Genomic DNA, 27,208 nt, shown 5'->3' with positions numbered 1-27,208 from the left:
CCTACATCTAAGGTACGATGGGATATTAATGGTTGCAATGGAAAATTCCTCCACTATTCCATCAGTTTTTGGACGGTACCATTCGTAATAGGTTATTTATACCATTTCAGTTCAACACTATCCGTGTGTAAAGTAGGAGCATTGCTATTTTTAAGACATAAAATGTTCACAGTTTATTCCTCGATATGACAGAATGATGGACATGATGCTTCACTCAGAAAATGTGCTATTTAAGACTTATCATCACACTTCTGTATCATGTGAGGTCTATCTGTGTGTATGTATTCTTATGTGCATTTGTGTTAAGACTGTGACAGTAAAACAAATCACACGCCATGCAGTTCTGCAGATAAGGATTGTGGATAATCACATTATAAGCAGACTATTATTAAGAACTACAACTCCCAGCTAACTCCCTGGCTGTATATTATATTATAGTCTATGTCTGTTTCCTGCACAACGTTTCTCCCAAGCCTGCCTCTCGGTCCACAGATAGTACAGATCTTACAGTTTTTCTTGTTCCTGCTCCCATCATCTATATTTTTTTCTTAAAATACATAATCGGTGGTGTAGTCTTTTCAAGCTTCCTGTTGCCTGTGTAGGAGTCGCCTAAAACAAGTCTGCGTAGCACAGAGAGGCAGTCTCCAGTACAGCAAGAAGAACTTTGTGTGACCAATGGTCATCTAGACGGGTAAACTGCAGAAAGTCTAGGGGGGTAGGGGAGATGAAAGAAGGGAAATGGACATAGATTCTGCAAAGGTGCGTAATACTGATTTATATATGTGTATGTCATCACGGCATTGGAGGTAGGCTATATGATCAGCTGAGCTGCCTTGCAGGGTACGTCTTGTACGGTTGGTTATTGTTCCTTAATCTAGGAAACACAAATGTAGAGTCGAACTGGCCACCTAGAGTACCAGAGGATCCTCCGGTCGGCCCAGGCTCTTGACACAAAAAAGGACCCTAAAGGTCCAGCAGAAGATGGAGCTGACTTTGGAGCCAATCGCTTGTCACTAGATTCCATTTCTTAAGAGTTGATTCACAAATCACCTTATTTATGATAAAATGGAGAGTGGACATGTTCTGTATAGATGGACGGTGAGCCCTCTGAATCATTTTCTCTGGTGAGTACAAATAACCCCAGACCGACAATACACAAATGTCAATTATGTCAATCTATCTCATAGTTAGCTTATCGATAGGCAGCATAGCCTCCAAAACAATCTTCCAATAATCAAAACCCAACCAGTTTGAAAATTATTAGGACAGAAAATTTGGTTTCAGTGAGGTCAGCAGCCAACAGGTAAGACAAATCCCTTTACAACCCATTCAACCTGACTAGCAAGCAGGTGGTACTGCCCAGGACCCATGGTAGATATGGCCACAGTGCTATTCAAGGGCCATCAGATGTTTTTGAGATATGTCATCTTTTTTTTACTCCTTATCTCGGTTATTAACTTCTGTGAAATTGGAATCTCAAAGATGTCGCTCAGAGGAGTGAAGGCACAATCCACTTCAAGGACCACATGCTAAGGTGCAGGAGATAGCCCACCCAGGCACAGTTGGGTTTAGGTACCTGTAGAAGACAATGACAAAGAGGTAAGGTAATTGTGGAAGGATTCAGTTAGCTTAAAATATAATATTTACGTAAAAATGTCTAAAATATAACTGGGGCATAACTGAACTTGGCATGTAACAAGGAAACAGGAAGATGGGGACCAGCGTGGCCCGTGAGCGGGATGGCGCTCAAACAACAGGTGGTGAATAATAAATATTGGAAAAAAACTGATTGGATGCCCAATGTTTAAAGAGGACCTGTCACCTCTCCTGACATGTCTGTTTTAGTAAACAATTGTATTCCCCATGAAATAACAATTATGGAAAATCCTTTCCTCAAACACTAAGTTGTGCCGTCCCTCTGTTATTCCACCTAGAAATTTATGAATTTATTGACAACTGCGTGTTACCAGTTGGGGGGGGGGGGGGAGTGTCCTACAGAGACTGACCATGTCCAATCAGGGCTGACAGAGTGAAACTATAGGGACTCACCCCTTTGGCAAGGGGAATGGTAACAACCAGTTGTCAATTTACTCATAAGTTTCTAAGAGGAATAACACAGGAACGGCACAATGTAGAGTTATTCCAGAATTGTTATTTCATGGGGAATACAAGTATCTACTAAAATAGAAAAGTCAGAAGCGGCAGATACTCTTTAAAACGTGTAACGAGACGTGGGCCCAAACGTGGGCTCAAGCTGAAACACGTGTCTGGGTTGGCGCCACCACAGTGAGCTCACCCTATGGGTTTGTACTATTAATGTAATATGCCTAACTGTGGGATATTTTCTCCTTTTTACATACTTCCATGGAGTTCAAAATATGTACTGTTTGGACGCTATTATTCTGTATTAATTCTCAAATCTTATAATGACTTGTCACTATGTCCCTGTGATGCCGCCATCTTTTCTTGTGAGACTCACTCTTGTCATTCATTTTTTATGTAAATTTTTTGTGAAAGATTGAAATTTTTATTTATCATTGGCTATGGCCACGCTTTCAGCTTATAGATGGTTATGGTATATTTGAGTGGAGCCTTATTGATTTTGGTATTTCGGCACTTTAACATAGAGACTAGCCACTCTCTGCTATTAACATATCTATAGATCTTCTAGTTGATAAAAAAACGGTTTAACACAGAAAGACAACCGAGAACGACGGGACGCTAGATTCTGCCCTGCACATACAGAATCATTTATTACATATAAGTTCCCACTTCCCAACACACAGGGACGACACAGACATAGAACTACAATGACATACAATTGGGTTGGGTGGGAGTCACCCCCTCTCCAGACAGGACAAAACAAGAAGTGACATGCACGTGACATACCCGTGAGAAGAGCAGCATGTGACGGTGAACTGGTGTCACTAAGGGGTGGCAATAGGAAGGTATACAGCTATCTAGCTGAGGGAGAAGATAGACAAAGGTTTGGAGTCAGGTTTGGGGGTTTCAAGAATCCAATGGATTAATCCTTCCTACTAATTCCAAAGTCCCACAAAAAATCTACATCTCCCTCTAGACAAAGTCTATCCATCCCAACAACCAATCTACCACCAATGTCTATGCCATAAAGGAGGCCCTAAAAGAGATATAATACATATATTTGGTCTTTTTTGAGTTGCAAGACCTTCTCGATTAATCTCAGATAGGCCTAGCTGGGCCCGCAATCGCAATACCCTTTTAGCCTCATTTTGTCAAGGAACAGGCTGTGTTACTTTCCAAAGTCTAGTCCTAGATTCAATGTCACCCTCCCCCGTACCCTCCATCATTCCCTAGAATTAAAATGCACCAACTTGACTCCCATTTCCAATTCCTATAGGACTCTCACTTGTCTAATCCTAGAGGTAGGTTCAGATTTCTGTTTGCAGGTTTCACATCTTCGGGGTAGGAAATGCTTTTCTGTAAGAGGTTGGACGACAGATATCAGAGGCTTGTTGTGGAAGGAAGATATATACAAAGATACATTCAGAGGACAGGCAAATGATGAGGATTGAAAGTTGAGCAGATATAGATGGTGAAATACATAATCAATAGTCAATATAGCAGTGTGGCACTGTTGTACATAGAAGGTAAAAAAATAAATCAAGCATGTAGCCTGTATTACAGCCTTAGCTACCATGCAGTATTGCATGGCAGCCAAGGCTGGAGCGCTTCTTGACATTGATCCTTATGGTAGAGGGATCCCAAATACGCATTGCTCAAGTGATGGACCTGAATCATAGGTTCCTCCATTTTTAGCCTCCAGCACTGAAGCATGCTTACCATAGTATCAACTTAGTCCAATGGCACTCAGCTTAGATGCTTGGATTATACCTAATGTGTACAAACCTTTAGTGTGATAAAGTTTTAACTAATTTGGGTCAATTCCTCACCGATCTCTTCTTTTTCTTCTTCTTCTTCTTTTTCTTTTGCTTCTTCTTCTTCTTCTTCTTCTTCTCCTTCTCCACCACTCTCTCTATCTAGCAGTTGCTGCTCCAATGAGCGGATTTTGCTCTGAAGGTCAGAGTTCAACTGGTCCGATTCATATAGACGACTGTAGAGACAGACAAATTAGACAGTAAAACAGCAGTAACAAACCCAACCTAGGACATCTAAAATTAGTGAGCATCAAAATCCATAGACCCATTGCGGGTTGTGCTGAGATTTGGTGCTGTTCACTGGTCTTTTGGCCAAATCAGCTCCAACCCATTATTTTTTACCCTGGCTTAGGCCCCATGCACACGACCGTAGATTTCGTCTGTAATTGCAGACCGTAATTAAGGTCCGCATGTACAGACCCATTCGTTTCTATTAACCACGGACACCATCCTGTATATTTGTGGGAAGGTGTCCGGGCCATAGAAAGCCTCTGCGAAAGATAGGACATGTCCTATCTTTTGCTTTTGACGGACCGTGCTCCCATACTTTATATGGGAGCATGGGCCGAAAGTGCAGGTGGCTGTCCGCGGCCGGCCATGCCCGTAATCGCGGACCGTGATTACGAGCATGGTCTTGTGCATGAAACCTTAGTATTTTATTCTGGGAAGGAAACTTTATACTTGAGTAAATGTGACTGGTGCATAGTTCAAAAGGATGAGGCCCATCGATGTTATAGTGTGTTGATCCAGAAAAAGACAAAAAACAAATAATGTGAAATATCCATAGAATTGTTAATAAATGTTAGATTGGTTGAGTTTCGACTTCTGGGACCCCCACCAATCACTAGAATGGAGGACCCCAGTTCCTAGTCACTCCCCACCAGAACATCGGCGGTGAGGAGTTGTTGTCGCGTTGCCACTCCATATAACTCTTGTAGTTATGGAAACGGCGATCAGTGGGAGTCCCAGTGGTCAGATCCCTACCGATCACTTTTTTTTTTACAAAACACACAAATATACTATATTAAGATTATAATATAATGAATTAATAGATGAACTAATGGGAAGCAATTAATAGAAAAAAAATGGATGACTGTGCTTAGCGCAAGAAAGTAATCACTTTAAAGAAAAAAAGCACACAGTGGCGCAACATAGGGCATCATCTTACAATATATAGGAGAGGCAAGAAAGTGAGAGGTGTACACTCACCTGGCAGCATCGTGCTTGGGCCACGACAACCTGGTAGTCAAAAAGAAGTATATATAGTCCTAGTGCTGGTTCGGGAGACAGGTCTCTCTGGATGAAGAGCTTGTCCCAGACAGAGAATAAGCGGTATCGAATGCTGAGATGCACCAGGATATTCTGAGTGCAAGACGGTGAAAAATGACCCTTTACATAGGCGCTGTTCCCTTTGCCGTATTAAAGGGGTTGTCCACTACTGGACAACTGATGACCTATCCACCGGATCTGTGGGGGTCCGACACCCCGGACCCCGCACCGTTAAGCCCGCTCCGGCTGCCTCCAAGCACCGGACATACATGCCAGAAGCAGTTGGCTCCGTCCACCGAATAGCGGCTAAGCTGCAGTACTGCAGCTCTTCTCCTAGTCAAGTGAATAAGAGCAGTGCTGCAGTTCGGCATGGCTGCTATGCTATGTACAGAGCAAACTGCTTCCGGCTCCATACATCGCATAATGGGACATAACATTCGGTGCCTAGAGGCAACCGGAGCGGCTTAACGGGGCAGGATCCGGGTGTCGGACCTGCACCGATGATATACTGATGACTTATCCGGTGGATAGGTTATCAGTTGTTCATTAGTGGAGAACCCCTTTAAGGATGATCCTCTGGAGTCATGCAAATGTTAACCTTTTATTAATATCGTAACATGCATGTAACACGCATGTTACGATATTAAGGATTGAGGCTCATCCTTAATACCGCAAAGAGATCACCGCCTTTGTAAAGGGTCATTTTTCACCATCTTGAACTCAGAATATCTTAGTGCATCTCAGCATTCTATACAGATCAAGAAAGTATCTACCGGTTTTCCGCCTTATATATCAGCTTCATCTGACTAGACAAACAGATGGTTCTCACCTGGCAAGGCTTTGATTGGTGGCTTGAAGTAGGCTAATTTCAGAAGACAGAGCCACCTTGGCCTCCACCTCACTCTGCAGAGCATTGCGCAGCTCAGACAACAACGAGGGATCCAATTGTGATTCCTGGAGGTATGAGGTATATGTTTTATTATCATGTCTCATTTAGATACAACACCATTGATTTACTATTTCAACTTTATTTTTTTCACTAAAGCATGTGGATTTTATGCTTTGTGTTACTGACTAACTGTATAGGACAAAAACACTCACCAAGTTCTCCCCATGGCTCATTTTTTGCAGATCTGGAGGTGAACTTAATTTACTTGCACATGTGTTTCTCAAGTTTCCCCAAACATGATCCCTGTCGTCTTCCCTAAGAAGGACACATTATTATGTAACCAATATCCCATCAGAGAAAACATCATTAAGGCCCTGTTCACATCAGCGTTGCCCTTCCGTTGAGGGGTTCCGTCTGAGATATCCGTCAGGTTAACCCCTCAACGAAAAGGCAAACGGAAACCTTAGCTTACGTTTTCCTCACCATTGATCTCAACGGTGACGGAAACTTTGTTAATGGTTTCCGTTGGTCACCGTTGTGACAGAACTGCACTATTGGTTCAGTCAAAACAACGGAACCCTGTCACAACGGTGATCAACGGAAACCATTAACAACGTTTCCGTCACCGTTGACATCAATGGTGAGGAAAACGGAAGCTAAGGTTTCCGTTTGCCTTTCCGTTGAGGGGTTTACCTGACGGAAACCTCTGATGGAACCCCTCAACGGAAGGGCTACGCTGATGTGGACAGGCCCTAACATCTATAATACAGAAAATGATCATTGCTTTTACCTGAATGTATATGTGTAGCCAACAAAGGGAAGGTTGACTCCAAGAGGAGTGCTGTCCCCAACATCTGATATGGTTTCCTAAGAAGAATGCATAGTTAACACTAAGAGCTCCACATTTCGATGCTTTATATTTGGAGGGTAATCTGTGTTTCGCTACCTTGCAGGGTGTTTTTACACATGCGTCTTGAATAAAGTATATTGCAATGGAAAAACTTATGTTGTATTTGTATTGCTTGGTTCAAAGCGAAGCTTGCTAGATACTAGTATGAAAAACTCAGTAATACTTAACCAATAATGCATGAAAATACTCACTACTCCCCCGCTAATCATTTCAGACAGCTGATCTTCTACAACGTCAAAATTAGAAGTGTCTGTGGCACCCACTGACTCGGGAACAAAAGGTGGAGTGCAGTCCCGCAATCTTTCCCAGTCTATTTCAGCAAAGAGTGGATGGGGTTGGAAATCTTGGAGTCCACCAATGCCCAGACGGGATTCACGATCACAAATTAGGGATGAGATGAAGTCCAGTGCCTCAGGTGGTAGGTCAGTCGCTGAGGAGGGAAAGATAAAGTGCTCCTGGAGAGAGAAAAAAAACTAGTCAACTGGACCTGCTCTGTGCCCTGTTATTTTGCGAATTTCCAAGGCAACAAAATATAACCCATTTTTTGTTATTATTATTAGACCTGGTACCTTGATACTTTTAAACATGTGACGTATGATTAAAAAAAAAAAAGAGATCAAGCTATGCAGTCACTGTGCTAAATTATTGGATCCAATTCAAACATGGAGCCAGCTACTCAACTAATAGAATTATACCAAGTATTCTCTGTATAATGTCTAATCTAAGATCACTAACTATATGGCCAGGGCATCCCACAAGCAGCATCAGACCATCTTGTCTGTGTTCTAGCAGAATTACGAGTTAGCATACACAATGAGAACAGCAGAAATGCCCATACAGTGGATCCCATATAGAATATGCTTACGCCTATCACTCAGCATAATAAGTGAAATATAATCAGGTCACATATACTATATATGTCAACTAGGTTAACAAAACAGAGCCACATCTGGAAGATAATTGTGTACCTCTCCCAAAGACAGAAATTTAATTTAAAGAGGTTGTCTCCTTTAGACTATCCATTTTTTAATACCTTAATAGGGCACTCTGAGGTAAATAGATAAGGGTCCCCAATTCAGGACCCACATATATTAGTCAGAGTAGAGAATGGCTACAAAGAGGGTCTAACCCCTTGGAGAACCTAGCATGCCAATGCATTACATAAGTAATTAATTGTACAGCCCAACACGATTGTGTTAAATAGACACATCACTGTTCTAGGCTTTGGATTAGGGATGCTACAATCCCGAGGTTGAGGTCACTGCACATAAGGAATAAAGCCTTCTGCACACATCCGAGTGCCACTCGGCCCGTTTGAACGGCATCCGAGTGCCACCCGATAGTTTTCACAGACCCAGTCGGGCAGCACACACGGTCATGTGCAAGAACCCTTAAACAAAATGTATATAGTACCTGACGAAGGGGTCAGAGTCCACCAAAACGCATTGTATAGTAACTAAATAAACTTTCGACAAAACCACAAGTGGGATATCCTCCACTTATTGGGAAGCACACTGGGCTGATTTTCTACAAGTTTCTCTAGAGTCCATTGACGGTAACTGTGTAATGCTTCATTATCCCTGTGGTGGTGCTGCAGAAGAATTCAATACTTTCTTTCAGGTACCCAAACAGCCGATGACTATGGTTTCCAGTAGCGGGACACGTGATTAACCTATTGTCAAGGGAACCTTCTAACAAAAAGGGGTTTTCAAAGTGGACCTTTAAGTATAAACACTTTATGTCTGTAGATCATCATTGTCCAAGGACCCAAAAATCCTGTCTATAAACCATCAACTGTATATGTGAACAATAGAAGACAAAGAAAATGTTAGGTCGAGTCCTACACCTCTTCCAGCAGAAATTCTCTATTTCATCGACAGAATATACCAAAATACTATCTGTATCTCTGATACATATTCTCACATTCTTAGCTTCTAAAATAGGAAGTGGGGAGGAATCCTCCAGCTCACCTGACACAATGGGACGTGTCACTGGTAGCGCCCGGTATCCTCGTGTCGGTACACGGTAGGAAGCAGCGAAGAAAAGCGGTGGTAGGATCCAGCGCTGAGTGGAGTAAAATGGAAGCAATTTCCAAGTTTAATGGTCAAAGTTCGGTAAAATCAAATGCTGTGAAGTCCTGGTGTGAAGAAAGCAAGAGGGGGATATCCTCAGAGCCCCTCTTGCTTTCTTCACACCAGGACTTCACAGCATTTGATTTTACCGAACTTTGACCATTAAACTTGGAAATTGCTTCCATTTTACTCCACTCAGCGCTGGATTCTTAGCTTCTGTTATTATCACTCAACAAAGAAACTAAAATGTTCTCAGGTCTCGTGCAAATCACCATTCAGAGGAAGCAAAAAATTGGGCCAGTTTTTATCTTCGTTTCCTGGCAGGGAATGAAAATCATTCTCATATCAAGAACTTTTCACTACTAGATCAAGACGAAAGGGAATATGCCCTGGCTATCACTTTGTCAACATGTAGAGGAGTCAGAATATCCTTAAGTGCGTCAATACCTCAAAGCGGGATAAGTATAAATAGGTCACATGTGTGTCAACTACTAGGTTAAGAAAATAGAGCCACAGTGGTCTCCAACCTGTGGCTCTCCATCTGTCAGAGCATGCTAGGAGTTGTAGTTTTTGGAACAGCTTGAGAGCTACAGGTTGAAGACCACTGATGTAGAGCAATCAACAGTTGAAGTAAATTAATCCCAGTTCAACGCCATTGACCTGACAAATAGAAATAATCTGTGTTACATTGCAGAACGATTAAAGTAGGCCTATGCTTTAGAAAATGTTGCAAAGCAAGGTCTAATATAGCACTTACTTTATAGTGAAGAATTTTTCCATATGTTTCCACGACAGATTCGGCATAAAAGGGAGGGTGTCCAAAAAACATCTCGTAGGCACAGGCCCCTATAGACCACCAATCACATTCAACACCATAGGACAAGGTATGGTCTTCAAGGGCAAGAAGAATTTCTGGAGATAGATAGTCAGGAGTTCCCACAGCTACAGAGCAGGACACCTTCAAGAAAAGTCAAAAGTCTTCAGTCAAACCTGGTATATCAGTGTGGATTGGGACCAGGAGTGAACTCTAGCTTAAACATACCGTGCCATCGTGACGTAGTTTCAAACAAGAACCAAAATCACCAAGATGGATGTGTCCTGACCGGTTTAACAGCATGTTGTCTGGTTTTATATCTCTGCAGAAGAAAGAAAGAGTGTAGGGACCAATTATCACCATTTCTAGGTGCACGGATCATGGCAAAAATGCTAAATTTTTTTGCACATCTCTTACCTGTGTATGAAGCCCAGAGAGTGGACAGAATTAACAGCCATGACCATCTCAGCCAGGTAGAAGATTGCCATGTGTGGCGGAAAACCGTCTGGAAACTTACTGAGCATGGATAGAAGGTCTCCCCCCACATAATAATCCATCACAAGGTACTAGGAAAAAGAAATCTTACTGGTCCTTAGTCATTCACAGAAGATCTATCTAATGAATAATAGTTCATCTGTCCACTGTAGCGCTTTCCAAAACCCAAAACCCTCCCTTCCTTATTCAGGCATACTCACAGGAAACAGTTAAGTTGGCCATACACGGCTAGGATCGCCCTAAATGTGGCTGATCAATCGTACGTCGGATCGTTTGTACAAGTGCGCTTGTACGAAGTATCAAATGATTGACTAGAATTGCCTGATCATGACTTACACTCCTAGATTGGCCGACAACGGGCAAAAAAAATCTAACATCACAGATCATTTTTTTGGAAGACAGTAGTCTACTGTCGGCCATTGCAAACAATCATTTGTGTATTATTTTAAAATAATGGTTGGCTGAAATTGTTGAAATTGGCCATTTTGGACAACTTTCATCTTGTGTGCGGCCAGCTTAAGCTGAGATGTAGGGTGCTCTACTGAAGAGTCCTCAAGCTGGGGACTTAGACACTTTAGCTGTCTCTGAACAACTGACAGGGGGGGTTAAGTTATAACTTAAAGCTCCTGTGCCCCGAACCAAAATCCAAATGAGGGACTTTGAACTATCACCTGCCAATCACTGGTGTCTTCATACGAGGCAACGGAATCTATTGGAAGGTGATCATTTGCCAATTTCATTCCCTACCAAAATATTCTCTCCGCAGATTGAAGGGGGGTTTATTGTTTTGGTACAATGTTAGTCATAAAAACAAATTAACTTTAGAATCCTTGCACATTTCTTGTCAGTTTCACAACAGATCACAGTGTGATACAACTTTACAAAGAGCACCCTAGATCTCAGCTTCCCAGACCTCTAAAAGTTTTATTTTGTTGGGCATAACTGTAGGATTGGAGTTAACTGCCATAAAGCCTGAGATTTACGGTTTTGGTACAGTTGTGGTGCCATTCACGGGCTGAGCTGCAATACCAGACACAGCCCACGAACAGGTGTGGCGCTGTTTCTGTAAAAAAGGTAGGCCTGTTTTTTTCTAATCTCAGAGAACCCTTTTAAGTTGTCTGCAGTCTTTTAAGGTAAACTACTGGTCAATACCTTTCCCATCTGTCTTATGTAATGGTGTCCTTTTGTAGTATAAAAATAAAACTTACAAGGTAATTATTATCCTGAAAGGCAAAGTGCAACTGTGTTATCCATCTGTTATCTCCATTCACCAGAACGTTTCGCTCTTCTCTATAGCAGGCAACCTAGACACAGAAAACGGAAATGAACAACTTGTGACCTCTTCCACTTACAGTCCTTGGTCTATACTTTTTCCCACTACTCCCCACACACCATCCCTCAATATGTCCTCTCCTCTCACATCTGATCTTTTGAGAAGGTCCCACTTGTTCATAATCTTCAGGGCATAAACTTGAGCATTGCTTTTCTTTCGCACAACTGCAACCTGAAAGCACGAGAAGACAGAACCATCAACAGAATATTTTTACTAATTTACTAATAATACCTATATTGTGTTTCCAACACACATTTTAGAAGTAGAAGCTCATAGACAATCAAAACATAGCAGGAAATTTACATTGAAGCGATTTGGTATAAACTATTTAGTGGCATAGTTGTTTATGGTGCAGAGGTAGAATCCCGGCTCCTGCTCTTGAGAGTCCCAAAAGTCCCCAATGCTACATATACATACATATATACACACATTATATAGTGTGATGTCATCATGCTGACATCATTTCAGCAGAATGCAAAGTTAACCCAGGTCATATTTTGCATTGTCCCCAAGAGCTTCAAGCTACAAATATTGACTAGAATAGTAAAAAAAAACAAAAAACATTTGCCAATGATAAAAGGTCAATTTAGTTTTAAGGTTCAGGTGAAGGAGTGCCCCAGGCGTGGTGAACCTGGGGCACATGAAATCACTGGGCATGGGTTCCCACTGATTGAAGGCACATTTGCACTCACTTCACTTTTACTCTTTTGAGCATACATAGCTTTTGGGCCTTAAGCAAACATCGAGAAATATTTAAAATTCAGGCCGGTTGTCCAGGCCGTCATGCACCGGCGCAAATCTGTGTTCACTCGCCACATTGTTTGTCACAATGATTCTTGAGGATGGGGTCCCCTTATGGATATCCATCCTGGGTGCCTGTGTCCATCAGGCCACCAACCTCCTGCAAACCGGCTCCCCTTGGGGGGGGGGTGGGAGTAAAACATAGAATCAGAGCTCCAAGAGAAGCGTAGGCGGCAGCCTAGGCAGTCCCCAGAGAACAGATGGGTCTCTCTTAGATTCAGCTATGGGGGTGCCAATTGTCCCTGGCCCTTGCATGGTCTTCTAGCACAGAGAATAGGGGACTAGGTCGGGTCCCTTCTACTTGTATAGGGCACATGTGATAGACCGCATATTTGTGGCACGCTGCAATTGTTTTGGGCGACAGAAAGCATGCACTTGGACTTTCAATATAAAAGAAAAAGAGTCGCCATGTAGACGCTCATTCATAGAACTCAATCTTCCAGAACAGAAGTGGTTTCTTTGAACAGCTCTGTAGAAATTGTCCTGGGATTAGTCTGACGTAATCTTTTCCTTCTGATATAACTCATAGTATTAGCGTCCTATGTCCTAATAGTAAACAAGTGATCGCACTCAGGAAAATATCCCTTAAATGCTCAATGACACATAGTAAAAGGAGACAAGAAGTGTTAATATACTGTAACACTTAGTCATTTCAAAACAGCTCCTCCTGCAATTCCTTTTCCTCCCTATTGTTTAGTCAGCTGGGAAATAATGACAGTCTGGTAGTCAATGGCGGCACAACAAGAACTGACGATACATCTGGGATGTCATATACTAGAACACTAAAAATAACTTAAGTTAAAGGAGTTCTCTGGACATTATTTATTGATGGCTTATCCTTTGAATGGGCCATCAATATTAGATTGGTGGGGATACGGCTTTCGGCAGCCCCGCCGCTCAGCTGTTTCAAGGTGCCGCGTGTCCCATCTGAATGGGTCAGTGGTGCAATGCTACATGTAACAGCATGTGCCAATATGAACGAGAAGAAAAACCATGTAAAGAATCAAGAGGCCCCTTCAAACAGCTGATTGGAGAGATTCGGATCCTTACAGATCTAATAATTATGGCCTCACTGTTATGTTCAACTTTCTGTCTAGTGCCACCTATAGGTGACTACCCTGTAAGTCAAGGGAGCATTGCCCTACTAGCTAGATCTCCGCAAGGAGAATCCGTTCCTTCCAGGAACTGCTATGTTTGGTATGCTGCATATCGGAAAAAATTATAACTGCTCACAAAAGACAACCCGCTTCCTTTGCGAGTCGATGAAGCTGATCTAAAAGGTTTGTCAAGTCCCCTTCTGTCTATTCTCTGTCATTTGAGCTGAGCTGCATTATCAGACATAACCCATAGGCCGATGTGGCGCTGTTTTGGAAGAAAGTAGCCATGTATTATTAAGCCCTTCCTGACATCCACCGTATATGTACGGCGCACGTTGGGTGGGGGAATATGGAGCAGGCTCATGGGCTGAGCCCGCTCCATAGAACAAGTTTTTCCGGTGTGTGTTACAGCCGACACTTCAGGGATGCCACTCGTTTAACCTGTTAAATCAAGCGGTTAATAGCGACTGCGGCATTTAAATGACTAGAAACAGGGGGGCGGCCCCATGTAATGTACCAACGGACCACCCGTGATGCAATCGGGGGGTGCCGTTACTTGGCATGGCAACATGGGGGCCTGATGAAAGCTCCCAGGTCTGCCATCTTTGTACTCCTATGAAGCCCTGCTGTGCAGGGCTTCATAGGAGACTATCAGTGTCATGATATACTGCAATACATCAGTATTGCAGTATATCGTGCAAGCGATCCAACGCTCGCTGGTTCAAGTCCCCTAGGGGGACAAGTAAAAAGACAGTAAAACAAAGTTGTTTTTTTTAATAAATAAAAAAGAATAATTAATTTCTCATTTTCCCTCAAGCACAATGTAAAAAATAAAATAAAAATTAACATAACTGGTATCGACTTGTCCGTAAAAGTATGAACTATTACAATATAGCATTATTTAGTCCGCACGATGAACGCCGTAAAAAATGAAGAATTACAGAATCGCTGTTTTTTGGTAACTTCATCTCCCACAGAAAATGTAATAAAAATGTATCAAAAAGTCAAATGTACCCCAAAATGGAACCAATATAAACTACAGCTCGCCCTCATACCGCTCAATCGTTGGAAAAGAAAAAAGTTATGGCTCTCAGAATGTGGCGACAGAACTCAAATTTTAATTTTAACAATTCGTTTTTTCCTTGGTGTCGTGAAAATCTACAACTTGTCCCGCAAAAAAACAAGCCTTCATAAGGCAATATTGATGGAAAAATAAAAAAGTTATGGTTTTTGGAAGTTGGGAAGGAAAAAACTAACGTGAAAATCCGAAAAATGGCTGAGGAGGGAAAGGGTTAATCCTGTAAAACACCTTCAAAACTATAAGAAAATAGTTCCTAGTGATACTCTACCTGACAATACCATTTAAAAGGATGACTAGAATAATATGTATTCCCTCAGGCTGCTTTTTTTTTTAAGTTTAGGCTTCATTTACATCTGCGTCAGGATTCCGTTCAGACTTCCGTCTGAGCTTTCCGTCAGGGGAACCCATGAACGGAACCCTGACTGAAACAAACGGAAACCATCGTTTGCATCACCACTGATTTCTCTGGTGACGGATCCGGTGCAAATGGTTTCCGTTTGTCTCCGTTGTGTAAGGGTTCCGTCGTTTTGACGGAATGAATAGCGCAGTCGACTACGGTATTGATTCTGTCAAAACGACGGAACCCTTACACAACGGAGACAAACGGAGACCATTTGCACCGGATCCGTCACCATTGAAATCAGTGGTGATGCAAACGGAAACCTATGGTTTCCATTTGTTTCAGTCAGGGTTCCGTTCGTGGGTTCCCCTGACAGAAAGCTCAGACGGAACCCATGAACGGAGGTTTGACGCAGATGTGAACGAAGCCTTAGATAGATTTAAAGGGTTTATCCAATGACAACCACTTTTTTTCCCTTTTATGACCCTTTCATGAAAGTATAGTATGTGGAGGCCTGACCACTGGAAACTCAACTGTTACTAAGAACTAGGGTCCTCAACTGTTCAAAGTGGTAAAGTTGACCACGCATGCCCAGCCATTCTCCATAGAAATGAAGGGACCTTCGGAAACTTCGGAGTATGCTCAACATTCCCAAAAGAGCTCTAGCAAGAGCATCACAGGGAACCAGTCCGAATTTCATAAATTAACTATAGTAAATGACATATCTACTACGCAGCAGTGGATACAAAAAGAAGGAAAAGTATAAAGGGAAGACGGATACTTCTCTCTTTTGTATCTTCTTCTGTGTTTGGCTCAAAAAGCGGTTTCAAAAACTGCCACAAAAACTGCATGTGTGATTCCAGCCTTATCAAGTTTTTTTCTTTTTCTTTTTTTTTTAGGCTATGACTAGTATTGTAACATTTGTGCCAAGCCAAAATTAGCATGTTGAATTACACAAATGCTATTTAAGAAATTGCCTTGTAAAGACTTGTCGTGCTATTTCTTACTTCATATGGAGATTAATAATTATTGGTTTTAACATGTCGTTTTCCTTACGGGTGTCAATAGAAATCATGCAGTTTAAAAAATTCCCAGCATGCCCTAAAAATCGCACAGTTTAATCGGCCTGTGGGAATAGGAATTTCATAAAACCCCCATTAATTCAATGCAACATCTGTCCGATGTTGTAAACTTCCGCAGTGGCAAAAACACTGCAATAATATAACATGTACAATTCCACTAGTACAACCTTTTGTTCTGCAAAACTTTCCTTCCAGTGATCTGTTAGCAATGCCACGGCTTGGTGGGATCTCGCCCATATTTTAAGGGACAGCCACGTACTAGCTCCATACAAGACAAACTATTATTCGATTTACCACTAGACTCTTTGTTGTATCTTCATAATGTTCCCCCTCAGGTATTGTTGAAATTAAGGACCAGACTTCTCCTCCATGGCGTTCCTTCTAAAGTGATTTAGCAGGTACTATTGCCTGAGAGGCACCACATGCCGCCACATCCACGTAGTGCTCCTCAGCCAATCAGGCCAGTTAGGCGCTGCAGTTAGCATATAGCAGGTGCATATTTCCTTGAAAGCGACCCTCTGGTCCCAGGACAACATTTTAAATATGATGGGGTATATGGAGTAATATTAGTTGTGCCACTCTGGCGTTTTAAGGTCCCCTCTGTGTTGTCCCAAAATGGCTGCAGCGCTTCTAAGACTACAAGTCTGAGACACTCCAACTGTTCTCGGATTGGCCAGAGCTGCTCAGGTCATGAGTATTTTCGTCCAATCTGTGAACAGAGGGGGTGTCTTAGACTCAGTCTGAGAAGCGCTGTGGCCATTTTGACACAACACAGAGTGTACCCTAAAATGGTGGATCCACAGAATATGGGGCAACTGGAGGGCACCAGGTAATATTACTCCATATACCCCACCACATTTATTATTTTGTCCTGAGACCGGAGGGTCGCTTTAAGGATTCCCTGGCTCTGCAGTTCCTCAACTGATGGAAAATATTTCTTAAAGTATACCTAAAAGCTTGATTTATTTACATTATTTAAGTTATAAACTATGCTCTGTCTTCACAACCTTTTGATTCCTTTTCATGAAAATCCTTAAAGGGGTTGTCTCATGAAGATAATTCCTTTTTAAAAAGAAGGCGGTGCGGCAATCAGCCGATTGCGATGGATCGGGCCTCGACACTCCCCGTCGATCAGCTGTTATCGCTGAGGGAAGCCATGGCCAGCCAAATGGAGAATTACATGCCAACTATTCATACCTAGCGGATCTCTGTTATGGCACATGGAGTGGCCTCCAGAGTGGGGTAAGACAACATCTTTAATATTAAAATACACGGGAAGCACAAATTGTATTCATATCCTTAATACAAAAAAAAATACCTCTTCTCTCATAACACTAAAGAAAGCAATAACAGAGCTCTTAATAACAGATAACAAAACACAATTATGAGAATGTAGATAGACTTTTGTTGGTTGAAGTGATTCTTGTTCACAAGGACATCCTGAATCAGTACCAAGCAGTGACAACATACCATAACCGTAATCACATACCATAATCACTGTACACAAATATCAGGTCCCCATTGTAATTATAATGACTCAGACACACATGTTGCATGCAGCATCAACTTACAGCCTGTATTATAGCCCAGAGCTGCCTTCACGATTCTGCATACTTCAGAGCAGAAATCTCTCAGCATACCTTGCTGGTTCGTTGTCTGAACCTGAACCATGAAGAGCTTGTTCTGGTTATTCGAATTCTGAAAAATGTATTCACTACACCAGGAAATATACAGTAAACGGGTGTAGGGAAACTATCTGGCCCACTGGATTATAGAAGCTCAGCTAAGGCTCTGTTCACACTACTCTGTTCAGAGCCTCCATCAGCAGTCTTGGCAGATTTGACGGAAAGAAAGAAGCTGCATGCCATTTCAAGTTAATGTGGTCTGTCAGGCGCCACTGGTATCCTTTGCGCAACGGATCAGGCAGAACGTTATGGCTTCCGTTATAAATGGAAGCCTCGATGGTAGAGTGAACTCAGCCATGGTTTGTCAGGCAACAAGCTAGTCCGATGACATCAAGCAGAATTGTGAATGCAGCTCTGGACTACAATACAGGCTGCAACTCAGGATCGGTGCAAGTAAATACTATGCAACTCTAATGTTGCCCTAATATTATTCCTCTACCGATAGTTTTTTAACTAAATAGTAAAAAAAAAAACTCATTTCAAAATGGTTCTCTGTGGTCCAAGATATTCCTATTGTTTTAGGTGTTAAGACAAATATATACTACCAATATGTCTTTTCTCAATACCTGGAGCTGCTCATCAGAAAGTGATCATATAAAGGTCTATAGAAAAAGTCACTGCAATGGAGTTGTTAAAAAATACATGTTCACGAATATTTCTACTCGTATGAGCCACATAAAATCCATATTCCTTATAGTAATCCTTTAAATGGGACAATGAGAGCATGACATATTCCTAATGGTCATGGGAAAAGCTTCACTGACCCAAATCTTGAAAAAAAAATAACCATACCTGTCTAATGACCAATAAAAATCCTTACGTTATACTAAAGTGAAAAAACAAAAAACAAAGAATAAACCAGCTTCCATTCCTCTATAATACCTTAAGGTCATGACCCAACATGCCATGCAAGCCAAAGCAGGCTCAGTGCTTGGACTTGTAGTTCCTCAGCAGCAAAAGAGTCTAAGTCTAAGCTTTTCTCAGCTATAACATATTCCTGCCATACATCAGGCCTTCATTGACTTCTCTTTACTAAAGGCAGTGGACTGATGCACTGTGAACGTGGGACTCAATGCTGATGAGATGTTTCCCAAGCATCCTGGCCCCACCACCGGAGAAAACCATCCGTCATAAATCGTTTCTACTGGATAGGCTTCTTCCTCCTGTGCTGATCGCTTGCACAGGACTAGGAAATTACAGGATAGTGGCCACCTTTACTGCACGTGGAGGACAAGAACAGTGAATGGACAAGAAAAATGTATTATATGGGCACTGTGGCTGGCCATGTTATGTGGGCACTTTCTGGTCCACAGTTATGGGGAGTCCCTGCGGCTGGTTTCGCTTTCCGGACACACTGGTTGACATTGTTACAGAGACACTGGGTGTAATGTTGTGCGGGACTGGGTGTAACGTTGTGCGGCAGTGTGGCTGGCCCTACTATGAGGCTGCTGTGGTTGGCACTGTTAGAGGGGCACCAGGGTGTTTAGAGCTGCATATAATGATGACTCTTTCCCTCTTTCGTAAGTCGGGGAGTATGGCTAACGCACGTCTTTCCATCCCCTTGGATATTTGTAAGGGTATGTTCACACGGCCTATTTACGGACGTAAATCGGGCGTTTTTGCCCCGAATTACGCCCGAAAATAGCGCCTCAATAGCGCTGACAAACATCTGCCCATTGAAAGCAATGGGCAGACGTTTGTCTGTTCACACGAGGCGTATATTTACGCGCCGCTGTCAAATGACGGCGCGTAAATAGACGCCCGCGTAGAAGAAGTGACCTGTCACTTCTTTGGCCGTAATTGGAGCCGCTATTCATTGACTCCAATGAATAGCAGCGCTAATTACGGCCGTAATTGACGCGGCGTTCAAGCGCCTGCACATGCCGGTACGGCTGAAATTACGGGGATGTTTTCAGGCTGAAACATCCCCGTAATTTCAGCCGTTACGGACCCCCGCCGTGTGAACATACCCTAAGGTATATGGGCAGTCTGATTCTAAGCCTTTCTTGTTTTCTAATATTTATTGTGACCCTGAGCTTCTCCCATACTTATTTCTACCAGCTCATTATCCCTCATTAGTTCCCTTTATCCGGGAAGCGAGGAAGGTTACTTACTTTTGACTGAACATAATTTTAAAAGATATACCGAGCCCTAAAATGTGCTACAGATGCTACATTTTGGCTGCTGTAGATGACAAAAACAAAATGTGATTCTCTATACACACTCTATGAGGCGTTATATACAGAACACTCCTTTAAGTGCAGGACCTGCGGGGCGGTGATCAGAGATTGAAAGGACACCAAAGAGAGAAGTCAGCATACCCTCAGGACCAGCACTAGGCATAGCGTCAATTTTGACAGGAGTGTTCCTTAAAATAATTAATATAGGTCCTTCAGTCATCCTCTTCTGTGAAATAGGTGACCATAGCATCCTGTAGTGGGCCCAAACTATATGCTCATAATGGGACCCAGACACGAGAGGCTCATGAGGTCCAGCAGGGCCCCATCTTCAGTGGACAGAAGGAGGGATCACTTATTGATGGTTTTTGCAGGGTTATATTTTACAATTGCATTATTTGTCCTTATTGATGATATGAGATTAAGGCCTCATTTACACGAGCGTGTGCATTTTGCGCACGCAAAAAAACACAGCGTTTTGCGTGCGCAAAAGTCACTTGACAGCTCCGTGTGTCATCAGTGTATGATGCGCGGCTGCGTGATTTTCGCGCAGCCGCCATCATAGAGATGAGGCTAGTCGACGTCAGTCACTGTCCAGGGTGCTGAAAGAGTTAACTGATCGGCAATAACTCTTTCAGCACCCTCGACAGTGAATTCCGATCACAATATACACCAACCTGTGAATAAAAGAAAGACGTTCATACTTACCATGAACTTCCTGCTTCCTCCAGTCCGGTCTCCCGGCCGTTGCCTTGGTGACGCGTCCCTCTCTTGACATCCGGCCCCACCTCCCTGGATGACGCCGCAGTCCATGTGACCGTTGCAGCCTGTGATTGGCCTGTGATTGGCTGCAGCTGTCACTTGGACTGAATTGTCATCCCGGGAGGTCAGACTGGAGGAAGAAGCCGGGAGTTATCGGTAAGTCAGAACTTCTTTTTTTTTTTTTTACACGTTCATGTATATTGTGATCGGAAGTCACTGTCCAGGGTGCTGAACCAGTTTAACTCTTTCAGCACCGTGGACAGTGACTGTCTCCTGACGTCGCGTACCGGAAAAATTTTTGCCGGGTTCGGTCAAAACGAGTTCGGCCGAACCCGGTGAAGTTCGGTTCGCTCATCTCTTAAGACACTCCGTTTGGATGTTTGTAAACAGAAAAGCACGTGGTGCTTTTCTGTTTACATTCAGAGTTTGACAGCTCTTGCGTGAATCACGCAGTTCGCACGGAAGTGCTTCCGTGCGACCTTCGTGGTTTTCACGCACCCATTGACTTCAATGGGTGCGTAATGTGCGAAATACGCAGAAATTTAGAACATGTTGTGAGTTTTTTTCAGCGCACTCACGCTGAGCAAAACTCACGGACTGTCTGCATGCCCCCATAGACTTGTATAGGTCCGTGCGACCCGCGTGAACAGCACGCGCGTCGCACGGACATATATCACGTTCGTGTAAATGAGGCCTAAAAGGGACATGCACATGCCGTATATATCTGGGGAAGGGCCTCCGAGAATCATTTCCTCTGGAGAGTCCAAGGTGTCTAAATTCAAGACTGAAAAATAAATAATGTCCACCATACAACAGAGATCCTCCATCCATCTGCGACCAGGGTACAACGCAGCCCACGCTCATGGGGGCTATTTTACAAAGCATGAAATGTCTATGATGTTAGAAAATAATCCATATTTACATTTAATGCTTAGAGAGTATCTAAATGTTCAAAACACTTTTGATATGTCGAAGAGACATATCAGAAGTTTTGATCGGTGGGGGTCTGGGTTCTGAGTCCCCCATCATTGCTGAAACGAAAGTGCAGAAGCGCTCAGCTCTTTGGCTGTGATCGGCGCTCCTTGTTAGACTCCTAGACGTTCTATGTGAGTCTGTCTTCATCCTGACTAAGAGCGCCGATCACAGCCGGAGGTGCTGTCGCTTAGCTGAACCTTCGTTTCATTAACAGTGGGGGTCTCAGCACCCAGACCCCCACCAATCAAAAGTTCTGATATGTCTCCATGATATATCAAAAGTTTTTTAATAGTGCAGAGACTCTTTAAATCTAATGTGGCATTTCTAGAAAATTTTTTACATGCTAAAGTTTAACATTAGATCGAGATTAGTCATTATATAGAGAGCAGAAATCTACACACATACGAAGTGCAGCTCTTACCTCACTGAATGCTCCTCGTCCGATCACTTTAATGATGTCAAAATCACTTCTCTTCATTCTTTGCTCCCGTATGCTCTGGACTAATGGCTCAGCTGCCAACCAAGAAATGTGTATGTTATATAAAGGAGTTATATTCTGGCTACTGAACACAGCATCTCTTACATGTAATCTTCTCCATGTCTGGATTCAAGAGTGGTCTACTCGGCATGATAGGACGTATCGAGATAATATACCCTCTACTCTACAATATAGGAACACTAGAAGTCACAGAGAAATTGTGTGGCCATAGAAATGCATCGACCACAGACAGAATATTATTATAGAGGTCAAGGAACTCTGAGGTGACTTTCTGGCATGGCGGGAGACGTCTTCATTCATCTAGGACGTATACTCCATCACGATCATGAGATCTTCCGTATACCTAGGGTCTGGAGATATATAGCGCTCTGGATCTCTTCTAATGTTGTACACAAGTGAATGTCTTACATAAGTCTTGTAAGGTATCAGCCATTTGCATGACTGCACCCAAATATCGGACATTTGTATATAAAAACTGTCATGGGGTCCAAATCCAGATAAAGGGATCAACTGGGAGTGGGAAATACTTCAAACTTCATTCATAGAAAATCCTTTATAGTAAATGTGAAGTAGTAAACCTTATTTATACCACTATTTTAAAAGGTGTTGTCTAGGATTAGAAAAACATGACTGCTTACTTCCAAAAACAGCACCACTCCTTTCCACAGGTTGCGTGTGGTATTGCAGCTAAGCACCATTGAATTCAATGGAGCTTTGCTGCTATACCAGACAAAACTGACGGCACTGTTTCTGGAAGAAAGCAGCCACGTTCTTCTAATCTTGTATAACCCTATCAACCTTGGAGTCTCTCGCACAATGGACCTGGTGGTACCAAAGTGATAAGCAATAAAAGGCACCAGGGCTTATCTAGGGACTCTCTGTAGACATAGTAAGTATTATAAGATTGCTTAGTTTTTCCTTGCTTAGAGTCTGAAAAAAACCCAAAGACTTACAGATTACAAATCAATGGAAATATAAAAAATAATAATAATGTTTTGGGTCATTTTTTCAAGTCCTAGGCCACATGTGATTCCCAGCTGTAGCTTAAGAGAAGGAGCAGATGCCATAGGCCCCCATTTTGTCACTACAGGACCAGAAAGAGAACAGACCCAATGACCATTCACAATCCATTTCCACTAATAAGTGTTCACCAAACTAGGGATGTGGTCACAATAATTCCCATGTATGGAGGGATCTTGACAATTTTATTAATGTCACATAATAGGCCCTTAGATCTTAGAATTGTTTTTGTATGCGCGATCAGATGATAAAATGGCATTTTCATCTCATGTACATGGGCCATTACTTGCTCCTTGAAAATGGGTCTTAAAGGGGTTGTCAATAAGGTATATATAGACCCGACAGTCATCAAGAACACAGGATTCCCAACTGGTTACAATGGAGAGGTGGCCTGCCGAGTGAGGTCATAGAATGATTTTTACTGGAAAACTGGTCATCCTTGCAGTAAATACATTTTCATTAAGTTTATATAAAAAACAAACAAAAAAAACACAAAATACAAAAAGAGGATGATGAAAGAAACATTCAAGAAGTGAAGAAATGGAGGTAAAGCCCAGTCGTAGGCAGGTAAGCAGTACTTCTCCCCCTGACCAGTACATCAGTAGAGAGCTTACAATGATTTAGCTCTTTTTCCGTTCCCGTTTTGTGGCTGCACCAGTGTCACCCATCAGGAGGCAGTGTCGAGTATTTTCACATGAGATGGTGAGGAATGGCATGCTGTGACCGCTGCCAAGGTATTTTTCCTATATCCGCATAGTGTCACTCCCTCTGTCATGGCTGTCACTCTGGTTCCTAGGGATCAAACTGCCTAACAACCAGTCTTTTCAAATGATTTATTATGTCTAGAACAATAAGGGTTTTACGCCTCGAATTACGCCTGAAAAAACGCCCCTAATACGCCTACAAACATCTGCCCATTGCTTTCAATGGGAATTACGATGTTCTGTTCCCACAAGCCTTTATTTTACGCGTCGCTGTCAAAATACGGCGCGTAAAATGGCGGCTCGTCAAAAGAAGTGCAGGACACTTCTTGGGACGTTTTTGGAGGGGTTTTTCATTGACTCCATTGAAAAACAGCTCCAAAAACGGCCGTGAAAAAACGCGAGTTGTTAAAAAAAAAACGTCTGAAAATCAAGAGCTGCTTTCGCCTGAAAACAACTCCGTATTTTCAGACGTTTTTGGTCACTGCGTGTGAACATACCCCAAGTCTTCTGATGGATGTGGTGCTAGTAGGGTAAAGCCATTATTTTAACATTGGGGCAAAAAAAGTTGAAAATGTAAGCTCATAAAGAAGGGATCGGTCTCAAGAACTTGCATTTTTAACCCATTTACACTGCTTTGATGGACTTTTAAGAAGTGTAGGCTCATACTCGGCACCCTAACGTGAAAGACAAGTGCTCAGATCTTGACCACCTGTGAGCTTAGGCACTGAATGTCCTCAGTAGATCACCCATTCCTGATTATATGAATAGGACTATGCACACCGAACAAGTCACATACTTCGGTTTTGTGTTGAGAAGTATATGCCGTGGGGAATCAGCAGTTAAATGTTCTAGTTATTGAGTATAAGGCTATGTTCACATGCAAAACGAAAAACGGCTGTAAAATACGGAGCTGTTTTCCCTTGAAAACAGCCTCTGATTTTCTTTTTTTTTTTAAGCATCGTTTTTTGATGCGTTTTTTGCGGCCGTTTTTGGAGCTATTTTTTTATTGACACAAAGAAAAACGGCTCAAGAAGTGACATGCACATCTTTTTACGGGGCGTTTTTTTACGCCCCGTCGGAACTAAACAGCGTTTTTCCCATTGAAATCAATGGGCAGATGCATGGAGGCGTTCAGCTTCCATATTTTCAGCCGTTTTTCGGGGCGTTTACGGCCCGAGAAACGGCTGCAAATAAGCCGTGTGAACATACCCCAAGGAGTGAATGACAGGTTGAGATAATGTATGTCTAAAAATATAGAGAGTGCATGTACATGGTGCAATATTTACAGATGTTGGTGGTCCTAAATACTTATAACGGGAGTCAGGAATGCAACTACTGATGATATTGACGCAAGGGGCAAACGGTACAGTATGCCCGGGGAGCAATGAAGGATCACTGGGTGCGGGGACAGCGGTATGAACACTTAGTCCAGGGGGGAGAAGTGTAAGACCCCTTCCTTATATGGACTGTGTCAGTCTGTGCTCTTACAGACTCCACATATGGTTAATGTAATAGTGCTACCTCCCCGTCTGGGGAATTAACTCATTCCCACTCTCTTGGAGCTAGAGATTGGATGATCACCTATATGTGAGATCTATAATTCTCTTGATAGGGAATAGGGAGCAGAACGTTGACTATCATATAAGGAGATGGGTTTACGTGAAGCCTCCTGCTACAACCGTTCTGTCACATTGCAACGAAGAACATGCTGTTTCATTTGTCCATGAAAGAAGAGGGACAAAATCCTATTTAGCTAGAAGGTGGAGGTACTCCCTTGCATTTTTTGGCCTCCTGTCATCGTAGAGGGACCAACTCCCAGGAGGCATTTGGCATGAAGCACTAAAACAACACTCCAAGGTACTAATTGTGCCAACACGCAGAACATGCAGCCTACCCTGTGTACTTCTCTCCCTGTGGAGGTGTGCCAGACCAAGAATCCTAAACTTTACATTGTGCCAATGTACAGCAGTGTGGCCAGATATACCAGACTGTTACCCGGTTATGTTAGGGAAGGGACAGCAGCCAGACATGTATCTATAATTACAGGGCGTTATTCTGCATACACTGGCACTCCCTGGGTTATGAACCAACCCTTCCAGTCAGACTAGTGTGCGTATAAACACATATGATATACATACTGTATATTATATAGCATACGTCTCTACAATATAGGTTACAACTTCCATCTACAATATGACGAAGGCGAAGATCCTTGTAAAATACATAATATTAATAATTGCACATCTACGACCTCTGAATTATTTTATATAGAGGAAAAGACATGGAGATACATGGAAAAAGTAACTATCGTAATTCACAAATTGGCAAAACTCAACTTATGCAGTTCTATTTGCTAACGTAGCTACCAGTTTATAGATGTTATCATTGCTTTTTATTTTACACAACACTACGGCAAATGACAGCTAAAAAAAAAAAAGCGTAAAACAAATAATTAAAAGGCACTCACCCCAGTGCAGGAAATCCGCTATATGGGTCTCACTGACCAATGGTGAGGTGACCAACTCGTGACACACGCAGAGCATGAGATCCAGAAGAGCATCTAGACTCAGGAGAGCTGGTGGCAGGAGTGTTTGCTCCATCCCGACAGGACTGGTACTTGAGCTTCACGGCCACCTGTCCATGTCACATTTGCCGACGGCTCATCTTATGCCCATGAATTCTATATCTGAGGTTAAATATTATAGGAAACCATAATCAATGTGCTGCACGAACTTCTACCCTTGATAATGATGGACACGAGTCACCGTTGGTTTCCTTCCGTCTAATGAACACCAATAGACCAATTAATTTCTTCTCATGGCTACAAGCTACCACTTCTTATTATAGTGGCATGCATTAGAAGTGTCCTAAGTTCTGCAGCAGAAACTTCACACCTCTTGCCCTCTGATCTAGCAGGTTCTCTCTCCCACCTTATTTCTTTACATGGCAATCCTCATTCTCTGCTTCTCTCTCCCTATCCTCTAAATTCTGATTTCTGTTCCACCCTTTTTCGCCCTCCTTCCTGTCACTATCCAACCCCTCTTCTCCACCTCCCTTGTCCCTTTAACTCCTACAAGCTTGAATCACACACTTCTTTTTCACAAAGTCGTCATTCTCTCTCTCCAGTTCATTCCTGTCATGCCCAATCAGGTTTTTCCAGTCATCTATTTTCCAGTCTTCTCTCGCTGCTGCATCCTTCTTAGTTTTTCCGCCCCGTCTTCTCCTCATCTCGTGTCTTATCACAGCCCTGATGTTCTCCATCTACTCACATGATTTCTTGCTTGAG

At 42.6% G+C, this 27,208-nt stretch overlaps 1 protein-coding gene across 1 annotated transcript; it reads right to left on the bottom strand.

The window, feature by feature from the left end:
• Positions 1-1,003: 1,003 nt before the first annotated feature.
• DMPK (DM1 protein kinase) lies at positions 1,004-26,522 on the bottom strand. The gene is made up of 15 exons (XM_075834424.1): positions 26,390-26,522; positions 22,121-22,212; positions 11,787-11,870; positions 11,575-11,670; positions 10,289-10,437; positions 10,100-10,193; positions 9,815-10,015; positions 7,177-7,440; positions 6,866-6,942; positions 6,288-6,390; positions 6,016-6,140; positions 3,933-4,093; positions 3,389-3,459; positions 2,890-2,964; positions 1,004-1,576 (listed from the first exon to the last, which is right to left on the bottom strand). The coding sequence occupies exons 1-15, from the start codon at positions 26,520-26,522 to the stop codon at positions 1,490-1,492; spliced, it is 1,812 nt and encodes a 603-aa protein (XP_075690539.1). The 3' UTR covers positions 1,004-1,489.
• Positions 26,523-27,208: the final 686 nt, after the last annotated feature.

The sequence above is a fragment of the Rhinoderma darwinii genome, chromosome 8 (assembly GCF_050947455.1).
Source record: "Rhinoderma darwinii isolate aRhiDar2 chromosome 8, aRhiDar2.hap1, whole genome shotgun sequence".
NCBI classification, from domain to species: domain Eukaryota; kingdom Metazoa; phylum Chordata; class Amphibia; order Anura; family Rhinodermatidae; genus Rhinoderma; species Rhinoderma darwinii.
Note: the sequence above shows the minus strand (reverse complement) of the source record. Positions and strands in the feature narration are given on the sequence as shown.